The 12,606-nt window shown below is 48.7% G+C and overlaps 1 protein-coding gene and 1 pseudogene across 1 annotated transcript in view; both read right to left on the bottom strand.

The window, feature by feature from the left end:
• Positions 1 to 12,606, bottom strand: part of HYDIN (HYDIN axonemal central pair apparatus protein) — a 376,490-nt gene that overhangs the window by 83,682 nt on the left and 280,202 nt on the right. Inside the window, exons 45-51 of the mRNA XM_087870593.1 lie at positions 11,606 to 11,747; positions 9,397 to 9,556; positions 7,106 to 7,735; positions 4,520 to 4,741; positions 2,503 to 2,711; positions 2,108 to 2,290; positions 726 to 845 (exon numbers count right to left, since the gene is read on the bottom strand). Coding sequence (XP_087726719.1) covers positions 726 to 845; positions 2,108 to 2,290; positions 2,503 to 2,711; positions 4,520 to 4,741; positions 7,106 to 7,735; positions 9,397 to 9,556; positions 11,606 to 11,747 — 1,666 coding nt within the window. The remainder of the gene's footprint in view (positions 1 to 725; positions 846 to 2,107; positions 2,291 to 2,502; positions 2,712 to 4,519; positions 4,742 to 7,105; positions 7,736 to 9,396; positions 9,557 to 11,605; positions 11,748 to 12,606) is intronic.
• On the bottom strand, positions 1,998 to 2,097 carry LOC123800556 (U6 spliceosomal RNA; annotated as a pseudogene).

The raw sequence follows: 12,606 nt of genomic DNA, 5'->3' as shown, positions 1-12,606 counted from the left end.
GCGGTGGTGGTCCCTCTTCCTGGCACGAACAGCATCCCTGTCTCCCATTGTGTTGTCTCAGGGAGCTGTACCACTGATGACCCTCACCTCCTCTTAAAACTCCAACCTCTTCCTCCCTGTCTTCCCTTGGCATCCAAACATAGCTTAAGAACATAGCATAAGAACAACAGTGTGTGAGTAGTGCTCCCTGGACTCCATGTCTCCTCCCATCCTTGACTGCCTCCATTTCTCTTCACTGCCAAGTTTTCCAAAGAACTACCTTTACACCCCATCTCTATTCTTTCACTTCCCACTGACTCCTGAACTCACTTTGCTTGGGCTTCATCCTCAGAAATCCCCCAAAAGGACTTTTGCTAAGGCTCTTAGCTAAGGCTCCATGTTGTTCAACCCCATGGATGTCGTCTGAGAACCCAAACCACAGAGCTTAGTCCTTGCTTTGTGTAGCTACTAGCTATACCACCTAAGCATGCAAACGACATATCCCAAAGTGAACGCTTGATACTACTCTTTCCCCCCCAAAACCTGGTCCTCCTCCAGGTTTTTCCATCTGGGAAGATGGTACCCACATTCATCTGGGTGGCTTAGCAGAAACTCGGGGTGCAAGAACCCAGTTCTCCTGTGGTTCAGGGCTAACTGAGGCAGCAGTAGTAAAACCCTCCCTGCCTGTATTATTCATGAGTCCAACTGGGAGTCTGAAATCTGCCTTGAAATAATGGAACACTTACTTATCTCTTGATTTTCCACAAAGCAGTGGCCCGAAGTAAAACTTCTCCATGCTCATAATATACTTCTTAAAGATGATCTCATTTTGCTTCATGTCCGCCTTCCGCTGAGGAAATACCACTCTGAACACAGGGGAGGAAGAGAAGAGGAAAGGCTGAGTGCAAGTTCAATGTCTCCATTTGACTTTGACCCGAAACCAACACTCCCTGTTCAGCAAAGGGTCAGGTATCTGGAGACAGAATGATTCTTAATTTGAGGACCTTAGTTGAGCCCTTATTCCTGCTCCCTCCCTTCCACCACCCCCAGAGATGAGAGTTCGCTTTGAACTTGAGAAAAAGTTTCCCAGGTGTATTTCATAATGAGGGGTTGATGGTAGAGTGGAGTTAGATTTCCCACGCTAGTGTGTCCAGCTAGAAAAACTCCTGACAATCTCTGGAAAAGTGGTTCTGGTGGATATTAACCAGCTTCTGAGTTCCTTGTCCAATGTGGGCCCCTTGTGAGAACTGTAAAAAAGCTCCTCTTAGTGGATAAGCTATAAAAGTCCTCTTCCCATGGGGCGCCTGTGTGGCTCAGTCGTTAAGCGTCTGCCTTCGGCTCAGGGTGTGATCCCAGGGACCTGGGATCGAGCCCCGCATTGGGCTCCCTGCTTCGCTGGGAGCCTGCTTCTTCCTCTCCCACTCCCGCTGCTTGTGTTCCCTCTCTCGCTGGCTGTCTCTCTGTCAAATAAATAAATAAATAAAATCTTAAAAAAAAAAAAAGGCCTCTTCCCCTAGAGGGCTTGTCCCACTAGCTTGCTCAGGCAGGTGAATTTATGTTGTGGATAAGGGGTGCGGTGGTGCTTGGTAGCTCAGAAAAATGTCTTCCCGTGGAGAGTCCAACAATACATATAAAACCTGCTTAAATTTGCTTCATAGTTAAGCAGGCAAACGAACTTGCCGGAGGACGACGCTTCCCCTGCCTTCCCACTTATTAACCTTCTCTGTAACTCACTTTGACAGTATAGGCCATTCCTGTGGCTTCGTCAATGGCCAGACACTGAAGCCCAATATGACCAGGGGACTGGGGTGCTGACCCCCGTTCCACATTAGCAGTAAGAGCTACCGTGCTCAAAGTGCCATGGGGCCAAACAAAAATGTTTGTCAACTCACTCATTTATTTACTCAATATTTTTCAACTCTCTCTCTTGGGTGTATATACTATTTACTAACAGACAAGACCTACAGATTTATTTCTTCTTGGATATACCCACAGTTTGGCCTGTGGTCTTGGTGTGCAAAAATACGGAACGCTTCATGAATTTGCGTGTCATCTTTGTGTAAGGGCCATGCTTCTCTGTATCGTTCCAGTTGGATTAACTTTCTCTTTTAAGGTAAAATACACTTACTTTGGGTCTTGGCAAATGTAAGGGTAACTGCAGACACCTCGGCAATAGAGCTGGTACTGGCGGTGAGTTCCAAGGATCTCAAAGTTAAACGTTTGGTCAAAGTTGCCAAGGTCATTGGAAGAGAAGTGTATTCGGATTGTCACCTCACCGTTGGCTGGCACAATCCACCGGAAGTGATTCAGCCTGCAAATGACCGCAGGACTTTTAAAGAGAGAAGGATTTCTTTGGGCCAAGGGCAGACAGGACTTCTGCCTGGGAGAAGTCCTGGCCTGCCAGGGGTCAGGCACGGCCATCCAGAGGGCCCTGCTGGCAGCCCTGCTCTGTCTGGCGCTCAACAGCCACACCCTCTATTCGGGGCTCCACCATTCCCTTCCCTGGGTGGTTCAGAGGCCCACCTGATGAATTTCTCCTGGCAGAACTGCCCAGAGAAGTTGTTCTGGTCCATGTCTGACAGGGGGGCAATGGCTCCGGGTGGTCCCCCAGGAAGGCCCTTCCTGTTGAAGGCCATGCGACGTTTGTCCTTCTGAGTGTCTCGGGCCTGATCTGCTTTTTCCTTTGGTTTCTGTTTACTTCCCTTAGAGGACGTGGTCTGCTCCTCCTGGGTCTTAATTAAACACAAGCACAGAGTCTTAAATATTCATTGACATACACCTGAACAGAAGACAGAGATGCCTAGAACACGTGTGCAGTCTAGGGTCACCGCGCTGCAGTGCAGAGGGCCCAGCCTACTGCACTAGTGGAGAAGAGGAGGAGAGAGAAGTCTAGTGCTTTCCTGGGCACCCCATTCCCTGAGGAGGAGGCCGAAGCCCAGAGAAAGCTTCGAGCTGCAGGGACTGCGTTCCTATACTGCATTTTATTGTGGAGTATTTTTAGTACCTTTTACTCTAGACCCCTTGCCCCTCCCAATCACACTGACTTTTGAGCAGACCAGATCTGTGTTCTTATAGAATATTCCATACTCTGAAATTTTCTGACTATTCTTCAGGCATCATTTCAATTATTCCTTCATTCCCTGTATTTTCTGTAAACTGAAAATTAAGCGTAAAGCTTGACTAGATTCATAGAAGATGCTGTATATGTCACACTCCATCACAATGAGGGACAAAAAATGCCACCTCAACCCATGATTACGGATGCACTGTGTTCACATGGCAGGAGTGGCGCCCGGCAGACCTGGCCTCCGTAAAGTGGGCGTTTCCCTTTGCGGCTGGCCAGTCACCTGTGGGACGACGCTGTGGATTGCAGTCAATGTCTTGTTCCCCAACAAAGTACTGCTTTTTGTATCAGTTGGTGCTCCTTCATTAATTACTTCGCTGGGGATAACAGAATAGCATTTTTCTAATTTTACTATTCTTTCTAGAGTTTTAGCTGCCATTCTTCTAGAATGAAGAGCTTTCCTCTGTCAACTGGGGATGAATTAGAGTTCCTCCTAAAACGGTTAAGTTAAAGTATGCTCAAACCCTTTTCTGTTAATGGCTAATTTTAAGGAAAGAGGTGGGTGTCACAGTCACCTCTGAATTTGGCATTTTTCTTTATCTTTTTTATTTGGACTCTGTTCTAGTGAGGCCTGCCCACTCATGCTGCTGACCTCAGATGAGAATTCCCTACTTATTTGTAAAAAGAAGTCTGAGGCAGTCTCTTCACCTAATTGAGCCTGAGGCAGGGCCTACTTCCTGCTGATTTTATTATTCTTTGCTGTTGTGCTTGGTTTGTAGGAGGCTGTGCGGAGAGATTCAAATGTGGGGCTACCATACTTCTCTGGGAATAAGTAACCCCTCTCTGGTTTTTAATAGACATACCTTCTGCATATTATTGGTCAAATCTATTTTCCTTCGTGATTTACTGTATTAATTGCATATGTATTTTCTTCTACTTACAAGTGATTTCATTTGGATTGCTCATAGTTTTAATCCAGCTGGAATTAATTTTACTGTCTTGTGTCAGGCAAAGAGATAAAAAGTGCGTTTACCAAACTATCCAATCTCCCACTCATAAACTCTTTGATAAGCCGTCCTTTTCCGAGTGCTGTGTGTTCCCTCGACTCGTGTCTGCTGCTCCTGGACTCTCATGTGCTGTGTGAGCTACCTTGGCTTCCCAATACAGGCTAATACATTTTTTTAAGAGAGCTGCTTTTGCTTATTATTTCTCCCAAATGAGCTTCAGAGCAATTCAACGAGTTCCCTAGACCATCCCACGGGGCCTGGAAAGGGTGGAGATGAGAATGAGCCATTCTGAGAGGGGCTCACGAGGGGTTCCCCGGCGGGATTCACAATGAGTCAAGGGCAAGCACATCAGTGAGTGCGACACCCAACACCATACTCTGTTTTTGACCATGCGGAGGGTGACCTTTCCTGTCTGCCCAACTGAAGTCCTGCCAAGGTCAGGAGAACAAGTGGCTGGCTTGCTCCTTACCTTCCCGGAACCCAGGGTGCCTGAAAGCTCTGCATCTGCTTCCCCTTCTCTCTTCTCATCCAGCAGGGAGAGCTCTTCAGATGGGGGGATCACAAACACGAAATGCTTCAGGATTTCTGTTGTGGCCAAAGGCAGCCGCTTCATGGGGTAGGAGATGATTGAGAATAAGGTGGGAGGTGGGATGGGTGGTCCAGAGGAGCCCAGACCCAAGATGTCCAGGATCTAAAGGAAAAGCCCGTGGTTAATTTCAGATGCAGAGGGCAGGGTGTCCCCAGCTGTCTCCCTGAGTGAGCACAGGGTGGTTTGGACCCTCTTGCCTTTCCCTAACATTCTTAGGAGATGCCACTGCCATGGACATGTGTTGGGGAAGGAGTGTGAAAGGTCTGTGACACAGCTGTGCAGGTCCTTCTAGAGCCCCGTGCCCCCAGACCAGGCTGGGGCTCTTGCTGTGGGCTGCGTGCTCCCTATCCTTCTCTCATGATGACTTTAGTCACCTTATTGTGTCTGCCTCTGCAATTGGATGGTATACTCCACTGGGACAGGGACCAGGGTGATATAGCACAGGGGCTAGGACATAGCAGGCACTAAAAAAATATGTTTTAGACACCAGCTCTTAAAATTCTGATGTCTACAGAGTTGTTCCACCAGTTTTCAGATCCCATGTTAACGTTTCATTTACCTTTAAACGTTCTTTCTTTCTGATGCTGAAAGTAAGTTAGGGTTGGAGCAGGTTAAGTATGGCAAAGAAAACGAGCCAAGGTTCTGAGACTCTCATCGTGAGACCACATCACACCCCAGTCTGTTCCCCTTGAGGAATTACCTGTGTTTTCCCATCAACTCTTACCTGCCCAACTTTCCCCCTGGGCTGTTCCCTCCTTGTTAAGGTTGTGTCTAGTTTCTGATCAACTAAACTAGCAATCAGTGAACTGTGGCCCCTTGGTCTGGCCTGCTACCTGTTTTTGTAAATAAAGTTGTACTGGGACAGAGTCTTGTCCATTGATTCACATGTTGTTCATGGTTGCGACAGGCTGTAGGACCTGCAGCCTAAAATATTTGCTTTCTGGTGTTTTGCAGAAAAAGCTCATCTCTGGACAAAACGTTTTAATAACTGTCTCCTTCAAACCACCACCTGTGGGGCTGCTGGTTATGCGATATTTTGTAGGAACAAAAAGCTATGTAATAGTATGATTTCTGTCACTATAGGAAGCTTGTGGGAACAAGATTTTCAAGTAGTTGCGACTCTTGCTTCACTCCACAGTATACCTACCTTGTCAGCCTGTAACATCAGTATTATCAATATTTAAAATCAACCCTAAAAATCTATGCAGAACTTATTAAATTCAACACCCAAAAAAGCAAATTATCCAGTTAAGAAACAGGCAGAAGACATGAATAGACATTTCTCCAAAGAAGACATCCAAATGGCTAAGACGCATGAGAAGATGCTCCTCACTCATCATCAGGGAAATGCAAATCAAAACCACAAGATACCACCTCACACCTGTCAGCATGGCTAAGATCAACAACACAAGAGACAACAGGCATTGGTGAGGATGTGGAGAAAGGGGAACACTCGTGCACTGCTGGTGGGAATGCAAGCTGGTGCAGCTACTCTGGAGAACAGTTTGGAGGTTCCTCAGAAAGTTGAAAATAGAGCTACCCTATGATCCAGCAATTGCACTACTAGGTATTTACCCAAAGGATACAAAAATACAGATTTGAAGGGGTACATGCACCCCAATGTTTATGGCAGCATCATCAACAATAGCCAGACTATGGAAAGAGCCCAAATGTCCATCAACTGATGAATGGATAAAGAAGAGGTGGTATATATACAATGGAATATTAGTCAGCCATCAAAAAGAATGAAATCTTGCCATTTTCAACTATGTGGATAGAGCTAGAAAGTATTATCCTAAGTGAAATAAGTTGATCAGAGAGGGGCACCTGGCTGGCTCAGTTGGTAGAGCATGTGACTCTTGATCTCATGAGTTTGAACCCCACGTTGGATGTGAAGCATACTTAAAAAAGTCAGTCAGAGAAAGACAAATACCAATACGATTTCACTCATATGTGGAATTCAAGAAACAAAACAGATGAATATAGGGGAAGGAAAAAAAAAGAGGGAAGCAAACCATAAGAGACTCTTAATGATAGAGGACAAATTGAGGATTGCTGGAGGGGGGTTGGGTGGCAGGTGGGCTAGATGGGTGATGGCTACTAATAAGGAGGGCACCTGTGATGAGCACTGGGCATCATAAGTAAGTGATGAATCACTACATTCTACTCTTGAAACCAATATTACACTACATGTTAACTAACTAGAATTTAAATAGAAACTAAAAAAAAAAAATCAACTCTACAAGCTGTTTTTTATGAGGTTAGCTGGCGTCATTTAGATCTGTGGAAGTTTCTATGGATTTTCACCAACCAGAAAAAGGTCCTTTTAGCCACTGTTGTCTCATATCCAAGGGGGCCTCGGAGATTAATGGAAATAGGGGGTGCAGAAAGGAACACTTTAATGGCCATTAGCACCGTACCCACTACCTGATTCATCACGTCTCCAGCCTGGAGAAGAGTCTGTACCTGATCCCCTTTGGGAAGCATGTCATTCTCCATGGCCTGCTTCCAGCTCAAGCCTTCGAAGTCGGGTGTCTGGATGGTTATGAATGGCACACCCAGATCCTTCTTCCCCTCATGGTGGTCCTCCTCCCCTCCTTCCACCTCCCCTCTGTCGCTTCGATCCTCCAGTGCCCTGAGCTTCTCCAGACGCTCCCTCTCGGCCTTCTCCCGCTCCTGGCGCTCCTTCTCGGCTCTCTCCTTCTCTGCACGCTCCCTCTCTCGGTCCTTGCGGCCTCGGCGCCCACCCGAAGGAGCCTGGCGCTGGTCATCAGGCTCATGGGGCGTGTCCTCGCCGCCGGTGTGATGCAGCAGAATGCCTTGCTTCCGGTCCCAGTTCATGAGGATGCTCTGAACATCCTTCAGAGTCAACTCATAGGTCTTAAACTTCTGGACCAAGTGCTTGTCAGCATCCTTCAGGAGGTCCCCTTCGCTGTCCTCTTGTTCCTGGACGAGGGGAATCCCAAGCAGATGGATATCTCCTAGTTGGTTCTTTTTCTTCTTGCTTAGATCATCCTTCTCATTTAAATGTTCCCTAACAGATCCTTTCCTTTCTAGTGCATCCATCTTGACCTCTAGTTTGGAAAAAGTAAGAATCTAGAAAGCAAAACACATAAAACATGATCAACACAGTTCTTTAAGGGAGAACAGACCGCATAAGGAAGAGCAAGATGACAGTGTGTGCTGGAAGAGGCCTCACAGGATTCCAGGTGCCTCTTGCCCACACCAGGGCTGTCAAAGAATCACCTTGGGGGTCTTTGTTAAAATATTCTTTCCATGGCCCTTTGTTGGCAACAAATAGGAGTTCAGAATTTGGCTGTACCCCAGGCTTTTACAAAAAAATATGTGTTTACTTAAGTAACTTGGCATAGAGAAACCAACTTGATTCTTTTTCTCTTTTTAAACTTGCTTTGTGGGCTCTGATTTTCTTCTCCCCTGGATGAAATCCTTGGGGAGGCTCCATAGGTTTTTGGCCATTCTTTGGTGACATAAAGTCCAGTCGAGTCTAATGATGACGGCCGGCCAGACAGCCCAGAACCCCTGTTTCTGGTGACAGCACTCCTCCTCCCTAAGGTCAGGCTTGGAGGCAGGCCTGGCCAGCACTGGCTTTCCCCTGGCCTCACCGTACCACTCCTCCTTCACATCTGTCTGCATCTCTAACACAGCCTGGAGAGTGTGGACAGGTTGCTGCTGGCCAAGCAGTCTCGTGGAGGGGTCGCTCACTGAGGAGGGCGGGGAGGGGCTTGGCCACTACCGTCTCTTTCTCTGTCATCAGTAGAGTCACTGCCAAGACATGGAGAATTCTGTTCGGACATGAGATTTCAGGCAGAGGACTTTGTGTGGAGGGAGGGGCCGCAGAGGGGCAGGGAGGGCTTGCACTTGGAAGATTTCGGGAGCCCAGCACAGAGCAGCCCAAGGCCAGTGACAGTCTAGACTCCAGGCCTGCTTGCCTCTCGTGCTGTTCTTGCTCCCAAGCCTGGGCCATTTCTGTACACGCAGACCCCGCTCCTTCCTGAGTTCTACGGGACTGTGAACCCTGGGCATGAATTCCTCTGCTCTCACCTCTACCCAGATGTGGTCACTGTCTGTTGCTCATCCACTGGGACCAGTCTGCACCTTGTCTGGGAGGCATGCTTTCGCTTCACCCTCTGAAGGTCTGGTGCTGGGACAGCCCCTGTGCACACCCGCTAGCTAGCTACCCTGCTGGGCTGTGAGTGCCACCCTGGCTGTTCTGCCTTTCCCGGGTCATGGCAGCAGAGACATGACTTTTAAGCTTGGCAGGCTGATAAACTATTGCTACATGTCTGCAAGGACAAGCTGATGTTAGAGTGTCTACCTTGACTGTTGTCAAGATAAGCTCAAGGGGGACCCTTAACTTTGTGGCTTGCTGGAGGCCGGCTGTTAATACCAGCCTATTCACCAGCATCCAGGGGCCCTGGGGGGACAGTGGAAAGCACAAGGACTATGGTCAGACATAACTGGGTGGGGTCCTTGAACTCTCTCGGCCCCAGATGGGCCTCATGTCTCTGAACCCCGCAGGGTGGGAGGGGAGACAAAACAAAGTACAGGCAGAGCTCTGGGCACATACTCAGCTTTCAACAAATGTCAGCCTCTTCCCTCCTACCTTCTGCTCCACCACAAGATCCAAACAGTATCAGGTCAATTTTGTGGAAGGGAAATGTACTGGCTTGATGGGTGGTGAGAAGGACCACTCCCTCTGTTCTGCCTCTTGCTAAGGAGCAAGTGAGGGTTGCTACCTGCCGGTTTGTTTGAGATTTCTTCGGGACAGGTTCCTCCTTTACTGGTCCTTGCTTTGGCTTTCTGACCCTCCGTTTTAGCTCGTCTTCTTCCCTTTGCCGCTCAAGTTCCTGCTGTAGCTTCTTTTCATGCATCTCCCTTGCCAGCCTCTCCAGTTCCCTTCATCAAACCAGGCAGAGAAAACAGAGTTCAGAGCCCCTCCTGCCCCAAGCCCCACCGCCTGGGCGTGTCTGATGGAGGGACATAGGAAGAGCTTTCCTGGGCATAAAAAGAAAGAGTGAACCAAAGAAATCTGGGTAAATAGGAAGGTAGGTAGGTAGGTAGGAAGGAAGGAAGGAAGGGAGGAAGGGAGGGAGGGAGGAAGGAAGAAGTTAAGAAGGGAGGAAGGGAGTTAGGAAGGAGGGATGGAGGGAGGGAAGGAAGGGAAGGAAAGAAGGAAAGAAAGGAGGGTCTTTGGTCATTCAGGAAAACTGATGAACTCAAACTCAACTAAGAGGAATTCTCAACCTGTATTTCTATTCTAATCTTCTTTCACAGGAGAGCAGGCAAGGGCTGAAAATAAGCTTGATGTTAATAGCTTTTAAAAAGTAACTTTCAGTGGCGCCTGGGTGACACAGTCAGTTAAGTGTCCGACTCTTGATTTTGGCTCAGGTCAGGATCTCAGGGTCATGGATCGAGCCCTGAGTCGAGCCCCATGTGGAGCCCGGTGTCAGGCTCCACGCACAGTGGGGAGCCTGCTGGAGATTTTCTCTCCCTCTGCCCTTGTCCCTTGCTCATGTGCACTCTCTTTCTCTCTCTCTTTAAAATGAATAAATATCAGTTCAGATGAGGCCCAGCTTCTTACACTGTCACGTCTGATGTTCAGACAATAAGAAATCATGTTTTAAATAGCATCCGTAATGGCTAGCTTAGGGCCATGGTGCTGGATCTGAAAGCCGAATTCTCCTCCCCCCCCCACCTCCCTCCCTGCTATGGACTCAGCTGTACCCGTCCTGCTGCCAAGGGCAGAGAGGGCACCAAGTACAAACAAGCAGGGAGAGGACAGCATTTCTGAAAATACAAAACCCCTGTTTTCATCTCTAGGAATCCCTGGTTGCTCCTGGTTGCTGTGACTCTCTACCCACTGAAGTCAACTCTTCATTACTTCGTGTGTGTGTGTGTGTGTGTGTGTGTGTGTGTGTGTGACACAAACAAATTATCGTTGAGCTTTGAGGATCAGATTTACATTTTCTAAGTCCACCATGAAATGAATTCCTGAAAGCAATGATCTGGATGAGAAAGAAAAGAGATCCCTTTGGAATCCCAAAGCCAAGCTTTATATACCTGTGGAGGACTAGGCATTTTTACAATGGACCATGCAGATGAAGAAATGAGGGCATACTATGGGGACAGAGAGGACATAAAAGCTCTTTTGGGGTCAGTGGGAGTAATCTGGAGGTAGAGGGAGAGCAGAGAAGGAGGTTAAATAGAAGGGCAAGTATCTTGGCTCTGCCCCTTCTAATGTTTGAAATTCAGTGGGGAGTAAGCTATATGCCCTCCTCCCCTGGCATGTTTGAAGGTTTGGGGCAGAAAGGTCATATATCCTTCTGCCTACCTGCAGCTGAGATAGCCTGAGTCTCCTGGGCCCCAGGTGGTATGGAGGGGATCCAGCCATTCCTGTGTGGTCCCCACTGATGGGCACAGAGAGCGGCTGAGAGCCTGCCCAGGGTCTCTGGTGAACTGCCCAGGCCGAGGATCAAGTGGGAGAGGCAGCCAGAATTCAGGGCACAGAGAACACCACCAAAGGCCAAGACGTTGGCCAGGAAAGAAGAAATGGCCGAGTTCTGGGGAACAACCATTAAGCTCATGTCAAGAGAGTGGCCCCTCGGTCACCAGCTGCGGACACCTGAGCACAGAGGCTGATGAGTCACACCTAGGGGGCAGTTGTCAGGAGACGCTGGGGAGAGCCCCAGGACAGCACAGGGGCCAGAAGCCCAACCCCATTACATCATATCACCTTCCCCTAGTCTCAGATGCCCTCCAGAGAGAAGGAAGGAGAGGATAATGGGAGAAACCCAGAAAGGCTGCAGCAACCAACACCCTCAGCGGGCAACGTGTTTTTCGGATCTCGGCAGGTCATCCTCCTGGAAGGTGACCCTAGTCACCAGGATGGGCTGTGTGTTACTCCCAGGAGAACCACTTCCACTCCCACTAGCCCTTGATTCTGACCTCTTTTTCCTCTCGCGGAGGGCCTGTTGAACCTCGCGATTGAACATGATCTTCTCCTCCTCTGTCATGGCATCGTATTCTTCCTCATCCATGTATTGGAGACGCTCCTTCTCTTTCTCAACTGCCTCCCTGCGTTTGTGTTCTGTGGAGGGAACAGAGATAGGAAGGTGAGGGAAGGTAACTCTCCAGCCTTGGCTGCGGGGGTCCCCTGGTGGCTTAGCTCCCAGCCCATGCAGGCTGCAGGGCGGCAGAGGGTCTGTGCCAGGGGGAGGGGGCTTGTGCCGTTGGCGGCATTCCTGATCTCTGGTGGGCCTTCCATCACTCACACAGTTCCAAACCTGGTCTCCATCTGGAACAGTAGTTCCAAAGATGTCCACGTCCTAATCCCTGAAGGGTGAATATGTGACCTGGCATGGTGGAGAGGATTTTGCAGATGTGATTATGCTAAGGACCTTGAACTGGGGAGATGGTCCCGGATTGTCTGAGTGGGCCCAGTATAACCACAAAGGTCCTTGTAGGAGGGAGGCAGGAGGGTCAGAGTCAGAGAAGGAGAGAAGATGATGGAAGCAGAGGTCAGAAGGCTGTGAAGTAGGGACCACGAGCTGAGGAAGGCAGGTGGCCTCTAGAAGCTCTAGAAGACAAGGGAAAGGATTCTCTCCCCGGAGTCTTTAAAGGAACGTGGCCCTGCTGACACCCCATTTTTAGGACTTCTAACTCCGAGAACTGTAAGATAGTAAATCTGTGTTGTTCAAAGTCATCAAGTAATTTGCTACCGCAGCAACAAGGAAGTAATAGGCCACCCGCTGACTTTATCCATGATGAACATATGCCACCAGAGTCCTCAGGGTGACGGAGCCATTTGCAGAAAAAGGCGCACTGTCCTCCACACCCTACAGATTCCAGGCCCACACCCAGCACAAAGGCTCTTGGCTTCTTTTTCATGCTTCATGGGCACAACTTCCCACCTTCCATTCTTGGGGGTTTGAGCTTTGGGTTCAGAG

The sequence above is a fragment of the Ursus americanus genome, chromosome 21, assembly GCF_024610735.1.
Source record: "Ursus americanus isolate L20-20 chromosome 21, mUrsAme1.1.p, whole genome shotgun sequence".
NCBI lineage: Eukaryota > Metazoa > Chordata > Mammalia > Carnivora > Ursidae > Ursus > Ursus americanus.
Note: the sequence above shows the minus strand (reverse complement) of the source record. Positions and strands in the feature narration are given on the sequence as shown.